The 15,497-nt window shown below is 40.1% G+C and overlaps 1 protein-coding gene across 1 annotated transcript in view; it reads left to right on the forward strand.

Annotated features, from left to right (window-relative positions):
• Window positions 1–13,739, forward strand: part of DPY19L1 (dpy-19 like C-mannosyltransferase 1) — a 123,161-nt gene extending 109,422 nt beyond the window's left edge. Inside the window, exons 20-22 of the mRNA XM_072598860.1 lie at window positions 639–738; window positions 8,789–8,914; window positions 9,696–13,739. Coding sequence (XP_072454961.1) covers window positions 639–738; window positions 8,789–8,914; window positions 9,696–9,855 — 386 coding nt within the window. The 3' untranslated portion in view covers window positions 9,856–13,739. The remainder of the gene's footprint in view (window positions 1–638; window positions 739–8,788; window positions 8,915–9,695) is intronic.
• The last annotated feature ends 1,758 nt before the right edge of the window (window positions 13,740–15,497 follow it).

A 15,497-nucleotide genomic window follows, 5' to 3' on the forward strand; every position in this document is an offset into this window, starting at 1 on the left:
AATTTATACCTAATTCATTTACTATATCAAATCAGACTGAGAAATGTTGAGACAAAATAATAAAGTTTTTAATATTTTAGTTTGAGGAAATTAAAATCATAGTGTCAACACAGTTCATCATGCATTTTCCCTCATCTGCTCTTGCCTGAGCTCTTTGTGACCCTTGTTCCTTGAGTTCTCTGCCCCTTGTAATACATATTTTCCTGATAATCTTCCGTGTGCCCTTCTGTACTAGAGACAATAGGTCTGATTTGTCTAGGCCCCATTTTGCCTCAGTTGGATCCTATTTTCTCCAATATTAGCCTCCATGATTATAAGGATAAACAGAGAGATGATGTCTATTTTTAGGCCAAGTTTGAGGATGCATCAGTCATCTTCTGGGCACATGAAATCTTCAAAATGTTGAATTGTGCTTTCCAAAAACAGTCTCAATTTTTTTAAAATTCAATTCCATTTCTGGTTTCCTTAAACCTCATTAATTGCTGTGATGTGAATTTTATTGTTTTATCATGTTGTAGAAGAAATTAGTGGCAATGTCATAGTTCCCTATATTAACTCAAGCATGATAAATTAACTTTTATGTTGAACTGAAATGATTTCCTTTGGGATTTGATCTCTAGTGGCCTCTTGTTTTTCAGATGCCGTTTTTGCTGGTGCAATGCCTACAATGGCAAGTGTTAAACTTTCCGCACTGAGACCCATTGTTAACCATCCACATTATGAGGATGCAGGCTTGAGGTTAGTGTTCCAGTTTGGTGTTATTCCTTCCCAGCTGAACAAAGTCTGAGTTTTATCTTTGGTGTCTACAGTTTAGAAATCAACATGGCAGACAATAATGTGGAATGTTTGTTTTTGTTCCCTCAATATTCCTTATAATTAGAATCAGAGATGAAAATCCATTTGAGAAGTATTATTCAAAGATTTTTCACACATTCCATTGTCTCATTGGAGTGTAAAGGTGAGCCAACATTTTTGAAGCCAATGCAGGATGATACAAACTTTGTCAGAAAGACTTTCAGTACGACTCCCAAGACACAGACTTTGTCCCTCACATCTGAGAGTTGGTCATCAGGTGATAAATTGCTTTGACTGTGAAGCCAAGGAAACTTTTTACTCAGGCAGGGATAAGTAGTGATTTGTTTCAGTTAGAGGGGTGTCAGTAAACTTAAATGGATGCTAGTCATAGAAAACACTGTTTTTCAATAACCCCAGAGGCAGCTGTACACGTGGACATCACCAGATGGTCAATGTAGAAATCAGACTGATTCTATACTTTGCAGCCAAAAGTGGAGAAGCTCTACACAGTCAATTAAAACAAGACTGGAGCTGACTGTGACTCAGATCATGAGCTGCTTATTGCAAAATTCACTTAAATTGAAGAAAGTAGGGCAAACCATCAGAACATAGAGGTATAAGGTAATTAATATCCCATATGAATATGAAGTAGAAGTGATGAATAGATTTAAGGGATTAGATCTGATAGATAGAGGGCCTGAAGAACTATGGACAGAGATTTGCAATATTATCCAGGAGGCAGCAACAAAAAATATTCCAAAGAAAAAGAAGAGTAAGAAAGCAAAATGGCTGCCTCAGGAGGCTTTACAAATAGCCAAGAAGAGAAGGAAAAGGAAAGGGAAAGATACACTCAACTGAATGTAGAATTCCAGATGATAAGAAGAGCTAAGAAAATGTTCTTGAATGAGCATTGCAAAGAAGCAGAAGAAAACAGTAGAATAGGAAAGACAAGAGATCTCTGCAAGAAAATTAGAGATATTAAGGGAAAGTTTCATTCAGAAATGGGCATGATAACGGACAGAAATGGCAAGGACTTAACAGAAGCAGAAGAGATTAAGAAGAAGTGACAAGAACACATAGAACTCTACAAGAAAATCTTGGTCATCTTCAGTAACCCTCGCTGACCTAGAGCCAGATGTCCTGGAGAATGAAGTCAAGGGGGCCTGAGGAAACCTTGCTAACCATAAGGCTAATGGAGGGGATGGAATTCCAGGTAAGCAATTTAAAACCCTAAAAAATGATGCTTTTAAAGTACCTTACTCAATACGCCAGGAAATTTGAAAAACTTAATAGCCACTGGATTGGAAAAGCCCAGGTTAAACCCCAGTCCTAAAGAAGGGCAACACAAAGGGATGTCCAAATTACTGAACAATTGCACTCATTTCACACACCAGCAAGGTTATGCTTAAAATTCTACAAGCCAGGCTTCAGCAATATGTGAACTGAGCATTGCCAGAAGAACAGGCCAGTTTTTGAAGAGGCAGAGGAACTAGAGATCTAATTGCCAACATCGACTGGCTGTTAAAAACTGGATTATAAAGAAAGCAAAGGCGTTCCAGAAAAACATCTACTTCTGCTTTGTTGACTACACTAAGGACTTTGTGTGAATCACAACAAAATATGGCAAGTCCCCAAAGAGATGGGAGTACCAGATCGTCTTACTTGTCCCCTGAGAAACCTGTATGAGGGCTCAGAAGTAGCAGTTAGAACCAACTATGGAACAGATGATTGGTATAAGATTAAAACCAGAGTATGACAAGGCCAAATATTATCACCTTACTTATTTAACTTATGTGCAGAATATGTCATGCAAAATGCCAGGCTGGAAAACCAAAAAACTGGAATTAAGGTTGTCAGTAGAAATAGCAAGTCTCAGATATGCAGACGATAACCTTCTGATGGTAGAAAGTGAAGAGGAATCAAGAAGCCTCTTGATGAGGGTGAAAGAAGAAAGTGTAAAAGCTTGAAGCTTAACATTATATATGTGTCTCATAAATGGAAGCAGTATTCTTTCTATTCTTGGGCTCAAAGTTTACCACAGATAGTGACTGCAGCCCTGAAATGAAAAGACACTTGCTCCTTGGAAGGAAAGCTTTGGCAAATTTGGGCAGCAGACTAAACAGCAGAGACATCACCTTGCCAACAAGGTTCATATAATCAAAGTTATATTTTTTTCCAGTAGCAATGGATGATTTTAATAGTTGGATTATAAGGAAAACTGAATGCCACAGAATCAATGCTTTCAAGTTGTGGTACTGGAGAAGACTTTTGAGAGTCCCTTAAACAACAAGAAAATCATAGCAATCAATACTTAAAGAAATTTATTCAGCTATTCACTGGAAGGTCAAATACAGAAGCTGAAGCTTAACTCTTTTGGCCACATAGTGAGAAGATGACACTAATTGAAAAAGACCTGATGTAGGCAAAAGGAAAAGAGAAGAGCAGACAATGAGATGAATAGATAGGATCATGGAAACAATGAACCGTAATCTGCACAAACTTCAAGAGACAGTGGAGGATAGAAGGGCCAAGTATGCTATGGTCCATGGGGTCACAAATAGTTGGATATGACTGAACTACCATCACAACAACCAAAGGAGAAGCCGTATTGACCAAATCAGAACACTTTTGACATATTAAAATATGTATCATTCAAAGAAGGGAGCAGGAAGGCTTTTGGGAAGAAAAAGCAGCTATGGTCAGAAAGATGATAAACCAGAGGGCAGATGTTATGTGTTCCTGAAATATCCCTGTGTAACTAAAATGGAGTAAACACTTTACAGTATTGACTATATACAACTTTAAAAACTTAACAACTTAAAAACTTTAAAAACCAGAATTATTCTAAGGAAGATATTGTAATCTGTACAAATTTTAACAAAATGAAACTGCATTTAATAGCAAGCAGCAAACAAAGCTGAACCCAATGAATTTGAAAGGACATTTTTGTATTGCTGCATGGTAAGAGGATTGGTTGAGGCTCTGTTGGCTATCTTGGTAATTACGAAGGACAGTCTTAGAAGAGACTGTAGCACCAACACGATAGTCACAGCATATATGGCAGCCATGAATATCCTGGGTACAATTCTGAATCGCAAAATATCAGACTCTCCACATGGAAGACAGAACCAAAACATTTATTCAGACACCAGAAAGCCAAATCCATTATAGTAACAAAAATCTATACACAAGAACAATTCAGAGAACACCACTATCCCCAAGCCTTCCCTCTCTTAGGCTTCCCACAAATCAGCTCCCTAAAACAAATCACAAACAAGCTCTCTCACTCATGCTAGCCTGCTGCCTGCTTGCCTGCTTCCTTCCTAGCCCTGACTGCTCTCTGACCAACTTCCTCTCAGCTCTGCTGTAGCTCCACTCCTTCCTGTTCCATGTGACTTAGATTCATGTGACTCAGGCTTCCCTGCTACCCAGGCAGGTCACATGGGCCTATTAATGAATGGGAAAGAGCTTCCCATTTAAATTACCATTACAGAGATCTACACTTAGGAACAAGGAGAGGATGGGGAGTGGAGACAGGCAAGAGAAAGTAGTGTCCTGGAAGCCATGGAGAGTATCCAGGACTGTTGGATTCTGAAGAGGTGGAGGGGAGGAAAGGGAGTATGAGATTGGGAAAAGGTCATCAGATTTAGCAATTAGGAGGTCATTGGGCAATCTTTGCAAATAATTTTTGTGAGTCATGAGATTGGAAATGAGAAATTATAAGCTATCCACTACACTACATTTTTCAAAGAATTTAACAGTGAAAGTCAGGAAAGCTGTTAGACAATTACTGTGAGAGAATCACAAGTTAACGGAATGGTATTTAGGGATTGGGAAAGCCTGAGTGTGTTTATAGGTGTCTAGGAAGGAGCTAGTGACGTAGGGGGAGACTAGAAATCAGAAAAGGTATTATCAATATGAGTGAAGCTTCTGGAAGAGACTGCAGGGAGATCAATTAACCAATAAAGATTTATAAGCACCTACTATGTACTAAGCACAGTACTAAGTTCTGATTATACAAGTTCAAAGAAAGAAGCAATTACTACTCTCAAGAACTTAAATTTTAATGAAGAAGACAAGTATATAAGTACATAAGTACAAATCAGTGTAAAGTAGTTAAGTACAAGGTAGCTGGGAGTCATGCTTCAGCTGCATTTTAAAGGAAGAGAGGAAATCTTTGAGTGAAAGTGGAGGAAGGAGTTTGTTCCAGTTATGGTGGATGGCCAGTGCAAAAGCATGGAGATGAGAAAGTAAGTGTTGTGTATGAAGAAGAGAAGACCTGTGATCTTTATCGCAGAATGTGGAAGGGGGATGTTATAAGACTAGAATATAAGGCTGAAGTGTTTTACAGGTTAAATGGGAATAGTTTATCCTTGAGTAAATAAGAAGCTGTTCATTGACTAGAGGATTGACTGGACAGGCCTGTGCTTAAACAGTCAATTGTGCAGCATTTTGGAGGATTGATTGAAGTAGGGAGAGGCGTTGAGGTCAGATCATCAATTAGGAGACTGTCATGGTACTCTGAGATATAGAGAGCAACAGAGTCTGAACTGAGGTGGGAAGTGTGTAAGCAGAAAAAGGGGCTGAGCTTAAGAGACACTGGAGGTAGGAACAGCGAGATCTGGCAGCTGACTGGATCCATGAGCGAGGAAGACAAGAGCTTGGAGAGGAGGCTAAACTGAGGAATCTGGGAGATCAGAAGTTGGGGATTAGGAGGTTTGTGAGAAAACTCAGGAGCTCAGTTAAGCAGATTGAGTTTATAAGCTGGGAGCCTCCAAATTTGAAGTGTCTAGAAGGCAATAGGAGATTCAAATTCAAAAAGACTGCATCTGGATGGATAGATCTCTGAGTCATCTGAATGGGAGGGCCTTGTGTCGCTCTAAAAGAGAATGTAGAGAAAAAGAAGAAAAGAGAGCCCAGGATGGAATGTCCGGGGAGCATGCACCTCCCATTCAGGGTGGCTGCCTTGTGGCTTCTTGGCTGGTAGGGTCAGACACTTGAGAGGAGAACTAGGAGATTAGTGTCATGAAAACCAGAGAAGAGTCTCCAGGAGGAGAGGGTAGGCATCAATGTCAGATGCCTCAGATTGTCCAGAGAAGGAAAACTGAGGAAAGATGGTTCCACTGGGCAGTTCTAAGATCATGAGTAGCTTTGGAGACAGCAGTTTGAGAGGAATGATGAGGTCAGAAGCCAGAAGGCAAAGGGTTGAAGAAATGGCGGCTGTAATGTAGATGGCCTTTTTGAGGAGTTTAGATGAGAAAGGGAGGAGAGCATAGATGAAAGACTTGGTTTGGACTTCAGAAAACTGTAGCATTCTAGAAGTAGGAAGGCCCCTCCGCTGTCTCCAGCGTGGCCCATCCTCATCACTCTACCAGTCAACAAGCACAGCTTCTGCTGAAAGGGGGACTCCTCCACTTGCTGAGGCAGGCCTTCTCAGTTGGGGATGGCTGTCATTGTAGGGAAGTTGTTCCTGCCTCCTCTGTGCATGAATTCAGCTATGGACAGAGGTCACTGCAGAGGACAGGAGAATATGGAGAGGGCCCTTAATGTCTTCCTCTTACCTTTCTGAGTCCTAATTTCCAAATACTGATACTTTGGCTTTATGCTTAGTGATGTACCCATTTTGTTTCTGTAAAACCAGACAGTTGAGTAGCCACCCAGAGAGGGAGACAACAGAGCCTTTGGCTAGTGCCAGCTGGAGTTAATAAAGCCCAAGGTTTCTATCTGGCAACCTGCCCATACATGCCTCTCCTGCTCCCTCTCCTCCCCCACAACTGCCTTCATGACTCATTTTCCTTTGATGTTCATTTTAACCTGATCTGTATAAAACTGTTGGGGCTCTCATGGGGAAGGATGGCAACCCCTAATTTTAACTAGCCTCTCTTTCAGATGAGCATCTCTTCTTGCATGTGTTCCCTTCTGTGTAACCACACAGTTACCATGTGAGCAGAGATGGCCATCCCCTCTCCCCTGGGATATTGTAGCAGCTTCTTCATTGTCTTCTCCCCATCAATCCATCTTCATATAGAGGCCAGATGAGATTCTCAAGGTGGTATCCAGTCATGCCACCCCCTCATTCAGGAAGCTCTGGGGACCCCCGTTGCTTGGATACCTATGTCCAAACTCTCTAGCTTTGTCACCTAAAGGCCTCCAAGCCTGACCTGGCCCCAGTGCCCCTTTTCTCCCTCCTTCATGTGCTCTGTATCCAGTCAGAGTGACCTGTAGGTCAGGCCTGTGCACAGCATGCCAGCTGCCATCTGTATCCCTCCCTGTCCACCGTCACCCCCCCAAGGAGCTGCTCTCCTCCCTGATCCCTGAAAGCTTGCTTTACTGTACAGGTGTCCTATGTACATATTTGCATTCTTGCTATTTTCTCTGATGGAATAGACCATCCCTGGGGGAAGAAATGGTTTCTCCAGGGCCCAGGACATTCATTCAGTAAGCGCTTATTAATGGGACCCTGAGCTAGGCAAGGAGAATACTGAGACAGAAGTGAGATGGGTGCCTTCCTCAGGGAACCAGCATTCTGAGGGGAAAACAGGGACCTCCTGGCAGATGGAGGCGGGTGGGCTGATTGACAAAGGGGAACACAGATGGCCTTTCTTCCACCCTTCCCCCACCAAGCAGCCCATACCACTCCTATTTAAACACCTGTATGTGCATTTATTGAGAAGGAAATGTTTGCTTAGATAATCTCCATAGTATAAATCATAACTGGCATTTACAGAGTGGCTTAAGGTTTGCAAGATGTTCCACACATCGTGATTTAGTGTGATCCTCACAACAACCCTGGGAAGGGAGTGCTCTTATTACCCCCATCTTACAGCTGAGAAAACTGAGGTAGAGAGGCTATTGTTATTATTGTGAATAATAATATCTATTATTACTGACCATTAATTATAATTATTATTTATAGTAATAACCAATAACTAGCATTTATAGTGTTGTTATTGTGAATAATGATATTATTAAACATTAAATAGTTATTATTTATTATAAAAATCAGTAGCTAGCAAGCATTTATATAATATCTACCATACGACAGGGATTTGTTCTAAAATTATCATTTAAGCCTCACAAGAACCCTGGGAGGTAGGTATTGTTCTTATCCCCATTTTTCAATTGAGAAAACTGAGGCAAACAGGTTTAAATCCTTGCCCAAAGTCATCCAGCTAGTAAATGTCTGAGGTCATATTTGAGCTCCAGTCTTCCTGACTCCACACCCTGTGGTCAGTCTGTGCACTTGCTAATGGCCTTATAGCTAGTGTTATTTAAGGTTAAATTCCTGGAGGGCACAGGAGCTGTGTCTGTCTTCCCCTAGCCTACTTGGTCTACATGCAAATGCCTAGTGACTCTTTCTTTACTGTAAGCTCTATGTACTCACCCCTTGGCTTATGTATAACATAGACATAGAGGGAAGATGACATTATATGCCATAGGGAAATGACGTTCCCTATATGGAGGTTTTTCAGACAACCGAACCTGTGGCATGTGCCCAAAATAAGAGAGCCAGCCTTAGTGCCATGTGCTCTGAATGAATCACAGACCTGCTGCCCCTGCACTGTGTGTTCATGGGACGATCCCTTAACTTCTCTGCCCACTTTTTCCAACACTCTGCTCCTTCTGACTGTTGCAGCTCTCTCTGCTTTGGGCTCCCAGATTTCCCAGGTACCCTCCCCCAGGAGCTTCTCTTCCTTCCCTGCTTGCTTTGGGCCTGCCACGTGGCCATCGCTTCAGCTGGATACCACTCGCAGGGGCTGTTCTCCTTGTCCTTTCTTCTCTGTTCCAGAACCATTGACATTCTCTACTTTGCAGAGAACCAGAGAAAACCCTCCTGCATTTCAGTTTACTGAGTGGACTTTGGGCTTTTTGACAGGATTGGATGAAAGGATTCTATTTTTCCTATATAAATGTAGCTTTTAATTTAGTATCTTTAAAGCCTGTTTTTCTTTTCCATCTGAAAAATCTTTTGCATGATTGTTTATTTTTAAAGGGCAAGAACAAAAATTGTTTACTCCATGTACAGTCGAAAACCAGCAGAGGAAGTGAAGCAGGAATTATTCAAATTAAGAGTGAACTATTACATTCTAGAAGAGTCATGGTGTATAAGAAGAACCAAGTGAGTTTATAACACAATTAATATTCTACATTCATTGAATCATAAAAAGTTGATTTAATCCATTGATGGTGTTTCATTGCATTTGGCGGCACTATATGTCAAGTTCACTTAATATTCTGGGAAACATTTAAGTTAAAGAAATCCCATTTAGCTAAATGGATTTGCAATGGGCTTTTTAAAAGTTTAGATTTAAAATATTTTCTGCTTTCATAGTTATCTGTACTTTTAGTACTCTGGCACTGACACAGAGAATCCAAAAATTTGAATTTATACTTGACTTTAATTTTTCTTAACTTTTATTTGGATATGGCATGTTTGCTTGAGAGATTCCTTTAAATTAAAAAAAGTCATGAAATATCACTATAATTCTATCACAGATGATTTTCCAAGCAGTCTGGTACCTTCTTTCTTTCTCTTTCCTATGTATGTGGGCCATCAGTGGCCCTTTAAAATACTCAGCTTTTTAGTAAATAAAACCTTTCTCAGAGATGTTTTTCAAATTCTCGTGTATTTCTTATACATTATGTACATATATACACGTGAACATGTACTTTTATCTATGTGTGCCATAGAGTTTAGAACTAGAAAAATCTTTTGGAGACTCTCTGGAATAACTCTCTTGCTTTACACATGAGAAATCTCAGACCCAGAGAAGCTAAGTGACTTTTCCTCAGATGAGGTAGCACAGTCATGCTAGACAAAAGATGAGGTCCCGGCTTTCCTGCCTCCCAGGTTGTGTACGTGCATGTACGTTTAACCCATGCATCCATTTTTTCCCTAGGCCTGGTTGCAGCATGCCTGAGATTTGGGATGTGGAAGATCCTGCCAACGCTGGCAAAGCCCCATTGTGCAGCATCTTGGTAAAGGACTCGAGACCTCATTTTGCCACAGCATTCCAAAACAGAATTTACAAAGTACTGGAAGTTATTAAAGAGCGATAAATGCTACTGGAGCCACTGTAGGAGACACAACCCCATTAGAAAGTATTGTTTAACCTTTTGCTATTAACTCATTTTAATTTACATCTCAGAAGTTTTATAGGAAAATTTTCAAATGTAAAAAACATTTTAGTTTAAAAATTTGTCAACCAGATAATAATTACTTTTCTCTTTATTGCATAGTTTCTGTTAAAGTCATGCCCTTGAAATTTGCTATGCAAATTATCATATGCTTACATATCCCATGAACAAATATCCATCCTACAAAATCTGAGCAAGGGACTTGTGTAGAAGAAATGGAAGTTGCTAACTGTAGTCCTGAAATAGTGCCGGCCGGAGATCCTCGGCCCTGTTTCCCCTTTTTGTCCTTTCACTTTTCCAGTACCTATCACCCTCTGCTACCAGAAGATGAACAGAGCGAGAGGGAAATCAGAAAATTCAAGGCCATAGCTTGGGCTGGTTGGTAGGAGCTCTAGTAAAAAGAACTGGCCAAGCAGCCATGAAGAGTCCACTCTAGAGCCTTCTGGGAAATTTCTTTGGATTTCATTTTTTTATGTTCTCTCTGTTGTCCATTGCCATGAGCAATCCAGAGTTGCTTGCCTCCAAGTTAATTCAAACCCTTTTTCCTAGTGGTTATGATTTTTGCCTGAGTTATCATTGTAACAACAGGCTCCTTAAACTATTAACGTTACAGCACATTTCTCTTTCCCACATCTTACTCATTACCTGAATATTGGTAAGATTTCTCTGTGTTTGAGAAATTCACTTATTCCTGGTAACCTTGTAAATATTTTTTTTTACTTTTTCAACGTACTAAATATATTTCATGGTTTTTAACCATTTTTAAGCTTACTATATTTTTAGTTGCAATAAGGTGCAAAAAAATCTTGAAAGTCTCCAAATATATTCTATAGTTATTACATTTTAAAATTAAAATTTGAGGTATTAAAAAGCTATTTGATCAGATATATAATTTTATTGTAACAATAACATCTGGTTATTTTTCTTTTACTATCTATATATAACCAAAACGTTACAACATTTTTATGATATTTAGAAACTTAGAAAGAGTTGTGATTTTCTCAGTGCGGGTGTTCTGTCCATTGATGCTCATTGTCACTCTTGGGTGTTGTCTCATCCTGTGCAGTTTTTGACCGTATTCTCCACCAGTCCTCAATAAGGCATCTACCCAACATGGGAAGGCCTACTTCTTGTTCTTTCCCTGGGTTAGGTGTACCAGTGGACCTCTGAATTGTTCACCCATTTTCTTCATTCAGGTTACATGGCTGACCCTTCTCTTTTTTTAATCGTAAATATTCACATGGGTGGATGCTAAATCGTCTCTAGTGTCCTTTATTCCATGATGACATACTGCAACCTGCTTATGCCACCATGTGTCATCTGATTCCACTGACTTGTTGAAATTTTAGTCTGAAGTCATAAATATCTGGTGCCACCAAGAAAATAATTGGTCCCAAGGCCATGGGCTTTGGCAGTGAGCAGTGAGAGAATGGCTGTTTCCTGAGTGCCATGCAGCCGAGAAACCACTTCAGGCCCATAACCCGATAAAAAAAAACATAGGACAGAGCCTGCTCATTCGTTCTTCATATTCAAATTAAAACTTTAAAGCCAAAATGACCGTTGAGGATTGCACTTGGTCTTGCTAGAGATACAGGCATTTTGTTTTGTTTTTAAAGCAAAAAAGTAAAAAAAAAAAAAAAAGGTTTAATGATTTTTTTTAAACTGACTTTTTAAACTTATGGAAAATTTGAGTTCGCTTCATTTTGGTTCTTTTTTTACTGTAATTTGGACATGAAGGCTGAACAGATAGTATTACTTGTCTTATTATGACCACACTTCATTTTAAAAATGCTGCTTTAAATGACTTCTTACTTGCTTATCTTGGAAAGGCTCATTTTTTATGAACTATGCCCCCCTCTCCCAGAAAAAAATTATTTTCCTTCGGATGTTTGGAAATAGTAGCAAGATTTGAAATTCTGAGCAGACTCTAACTTTGGCAGCAAACACAGTCAATCACATGTACAGGGTTCTCTCCATTAACTTCAGGCACTTGAAGCCTGTGGTTGGCCTGCAGGATGACAGAGCCTCCTCCTGATGGCCCACTTGGATTCTCAGGCTCCAAGACATCAGACTCACTGATCTTTAAGGATGCCTCCAGAGCTGGCCTCATGTTCTCTGTTAGCGTTGCTAGAGCTAGTTACTGGAGTTGCTTTATCTTCCCCTTCCTCTGGGTGAACAACTCTCCCATTCCTTTTTCTGTACTTAGTAGAAGAGCAAAAGAATTCACCTGGCACATGGGAAAAGTACCATGTTCACTTCACAGAAAGCAAAACAAAAACCTCAGACAAATCCACTAAAACCCAGTTTCTTTGAACTAAGGAGTCACAGCCCTCTGGGGTTAGCTTATGATTCTCAAATATTTTTCCATCTAGGACTTTTCAAGTTAAAGTTTTCTGTGCATCCAAGCTCTTTATAGTAGGTAGTTTTTTTTTTTTATTTTCTCTAGTTTTGTAATTTGTCACTTGTCTTGAGTTGTGTTTCCTAGGTATGTGTTTGTTTTTTTCAAGTCCCAGTTAAACAGGATAGGGTTAGAATGGAACAAGTGTAGCACTTGAGGAGAGAACAGAGGAAATCAGTTAATGGTTGTTGTCTTTCATCTTCACAGAGGACCAGCATGACATGACTATGTCGGGGTCATGGCACAGTGTGCCTGACTGTGGCTGATCAGACCAGTATGAGCTCAGAAGGCTCGATCACAGGTTGGCCACAAATAGTCCACGGCAACATTTGGAGTGGAGATGACTCTAAATTTGCACATCTCATATTTCTTTTGGGCTACTGCAATTCTGCTTTGCTTGTAGAGCACAGTGCCTTCTTTAATGCAGGCATGCCAAATCAGGAGGTCTTTAAGAGACTCCTTAGACACCACAGAGCTGCGAAGAATCAGGGAGAGAGGGGTAGAATATTCTCTGAACTCCTAAAGAAAGGAGAGAAGGGTATTTGAGTTTGGGCTTCTCACTTACTACTCCCCTTGCTATTAGTAGGGATTGGCTAGAGTGACATTCTCTTGGCATATGATGTTTCTGTTATGATATCTGCCCTGGCTTTTAACATGTTTTGCTTAAAAAAAATTCTATAATCTTTTTGACTTCAAATTCTACAGACGTTCAATGAATTCACATTCAAGATAGGCAAGAGATTCTATACAAATAAATCAACAAAAATACTGTTGTACATACACGCACATATATATATACATATATATACATCATTTATATATGTGTGTGTGTGTATATATATGTAGTCACTGCTATATACACTGGCAAAAATTAAGTGGTCTGGATGTCTTTTCAAATATTTACTTTTGTAGCAGTATTTATTGATGTAGTTCCACCAACAGCTTTAATTATATCGTAAGCTAGTAGATAGTAGACTAGATGGTCAAATGGTACATTCAGCCATAACCATATCTAGTGGATATAGATATCTTTTACTGTAACATAAAGTAGTAACATGTTCACTATATGATGATAAACAGTATTAAAGTTCAGTATTTTATGTATTTTTTAGGATTTTTAAAAACTATTTCTTGCTTTGATGTGAGGATGAACAAACCCAACTATAACATGTCTTCTGCTTCTCTCCCCACTCCCACCTCCCACATGGGGTAGCATTTATATTGTGAATTAGGCTATGGAAGGGCTGAACAGAGTAGGTTTATAAAATATGCTGATGAAATCCAAGAGAAAATGAGGGATGGACTAGGAAGGACGTATCACAGCACTGTATTTTTATGGATTTTCTGACAGTTTACATGTATTATGTATGTTAAATTTTAAATTGTGAAAACATGTATGTTTCCTAAATTTTCTCTTTTGTCTCCATTTTTTCTGTGGATATTTTGAGACAGCCAACTAGTTTCATAAACCTATACATGGAAGCCTCTGAAACTATATGTAGCAGGAGAGTACAAAAAGGAAAGAATTTGGGTCCTTCTGCTCTATGGGAGAGAAGGATACTCCTCTTGTCTGTTATCATTAGCGAGGCCCACCTCCCCACCTCTTCCCATGCCACCCACAAATATTGAAGCATGGGGACCAGGCAGTGGCCTGAACACATTTCTGAATTGCTCTCTTACTAGGGTCTACCTTTCCAACTATAGGGTTCATTAATACTCATGCTGCTTTACTCACCAAACAATAAATGAAAGGTTTTCTCTGTAGCATTAAAGGGGTTAGTAGTTAAGTCCACATTCCGGTAGTGACTTCCCTTTACCATATCCCATCAAGAAAAATGGGAGTTTTTAGAGCTAAAAGAGATTTTAGAGATCGTTGACTCCAAACCTTATTTTACAGATGAAGAAACTGAGGTCCAGAGGGGTGGTGATTTTACTCAAAGGGACACAGTGAGCTGCGGAGTGAGATTTGTGCCAAAATCTTCTAAATTCAAATTCAGTCATTTTTCTACTACCCTTCTCTGGGTCAGGGTAATAGGGTCATGTGGAGATTGGCTTCTCGTAGTATTGACCTAGCTGCCTACCTGCCAGTGAAACATGATTGCCTCCCATGACTTGGTGCAAGGTGTGCTCTGCTCTTATAGTCCAGCTCAGCTCCTTAGAGGTAACTCTCTTAACCTAAGAGAAATGCAGACATCACTTCATCTGACCTCCAGCAAATAACTGCTCTTCCATGAACATCTCAGATTAGGCATGTCTGGCCAACTCATGTATAAACAGCTCCATTCTCCAATTATTAGCACCTCCCACCCACCTTTCCCAGCTCCCTCCCCCTGCCATGGCCTAAGAAGGAGACATGTCCAAACTTACAATATTTCTCATTCTTCAAATACCTGCATACTACGTCTGGCAAATCCAACAAGGTGTGGAGCGTGACTATAGTGAATTCATTCCCACCTCTCAAAATTTCTGCTGGTTTGATTCCAGGTGTTTTCTTCAAGAAGCTAATCCTCCAGGGTACAGTTTTCAACTTAACCCAGTAATTATGAGTACTTGATCATATGAATCTACTTATTGATGTCCAGGAACTCTGGAAATTTTTCCACCATCTCCACTAACTGAATGATGTTGGGAGCCCTCCCTCCCTTACCTCACCCACGTAGTGGCAGAAAAGATTTTACCAGTGCTTGGCCAATAGTAATCACAACTTCCTTTTTAGTTGCTGCCTTGACCTGTTGGGACCACCATATAAGGCTACTTCCTGTTTTGACTTTTGAATGAACCATCCAATATAGCTTACCTTGAACTAGTCTCAGGGCTTTCCTTATGCCTCTGTGTCCAAAAGATTATTGAAACGAAGGGTCTGACACCATGTTGGACACATTCCAATTAGTAATATGTCTAGACTTCCCAGTTACTCTCTGTCCACCAAACAGTCTATCCTGTAGTTCTGCCCAGCGTTGTCCACATAGCCACCTGAAAACTACTTCCTTTCCTTCTTTGGGAATGTTTTACTGGTCATTAGGGGGATATCTACCCCAGGCATGTAGACTTCTGGTAGAATTGGAGGATGAGAACAATTTGTTTCAGCGGCCACAGAGTCTACTGAAGCAGGCTCTGTGAAGCACTTAGAGCTTGGTCCGACATTGAAGACACCAAGGCCAGCCAT

The sequence above is a fragment of the Notamacropus eugenii genome, chromosome 3, assembly GCF_028372415.1.
Source record: "Notamacropus eugenii isolate mMacEug1 chromosome 3, mMacEug1.pri_v2, whole genome shotgun sequence".
In the NCBI taxonomy this organism is placed as follows: Eukaryota; Metazoa; Chordata; class Mammalia; order Diprotodontia; family Macropodidae; genus Notamacropus; species Notamacropus eugenii.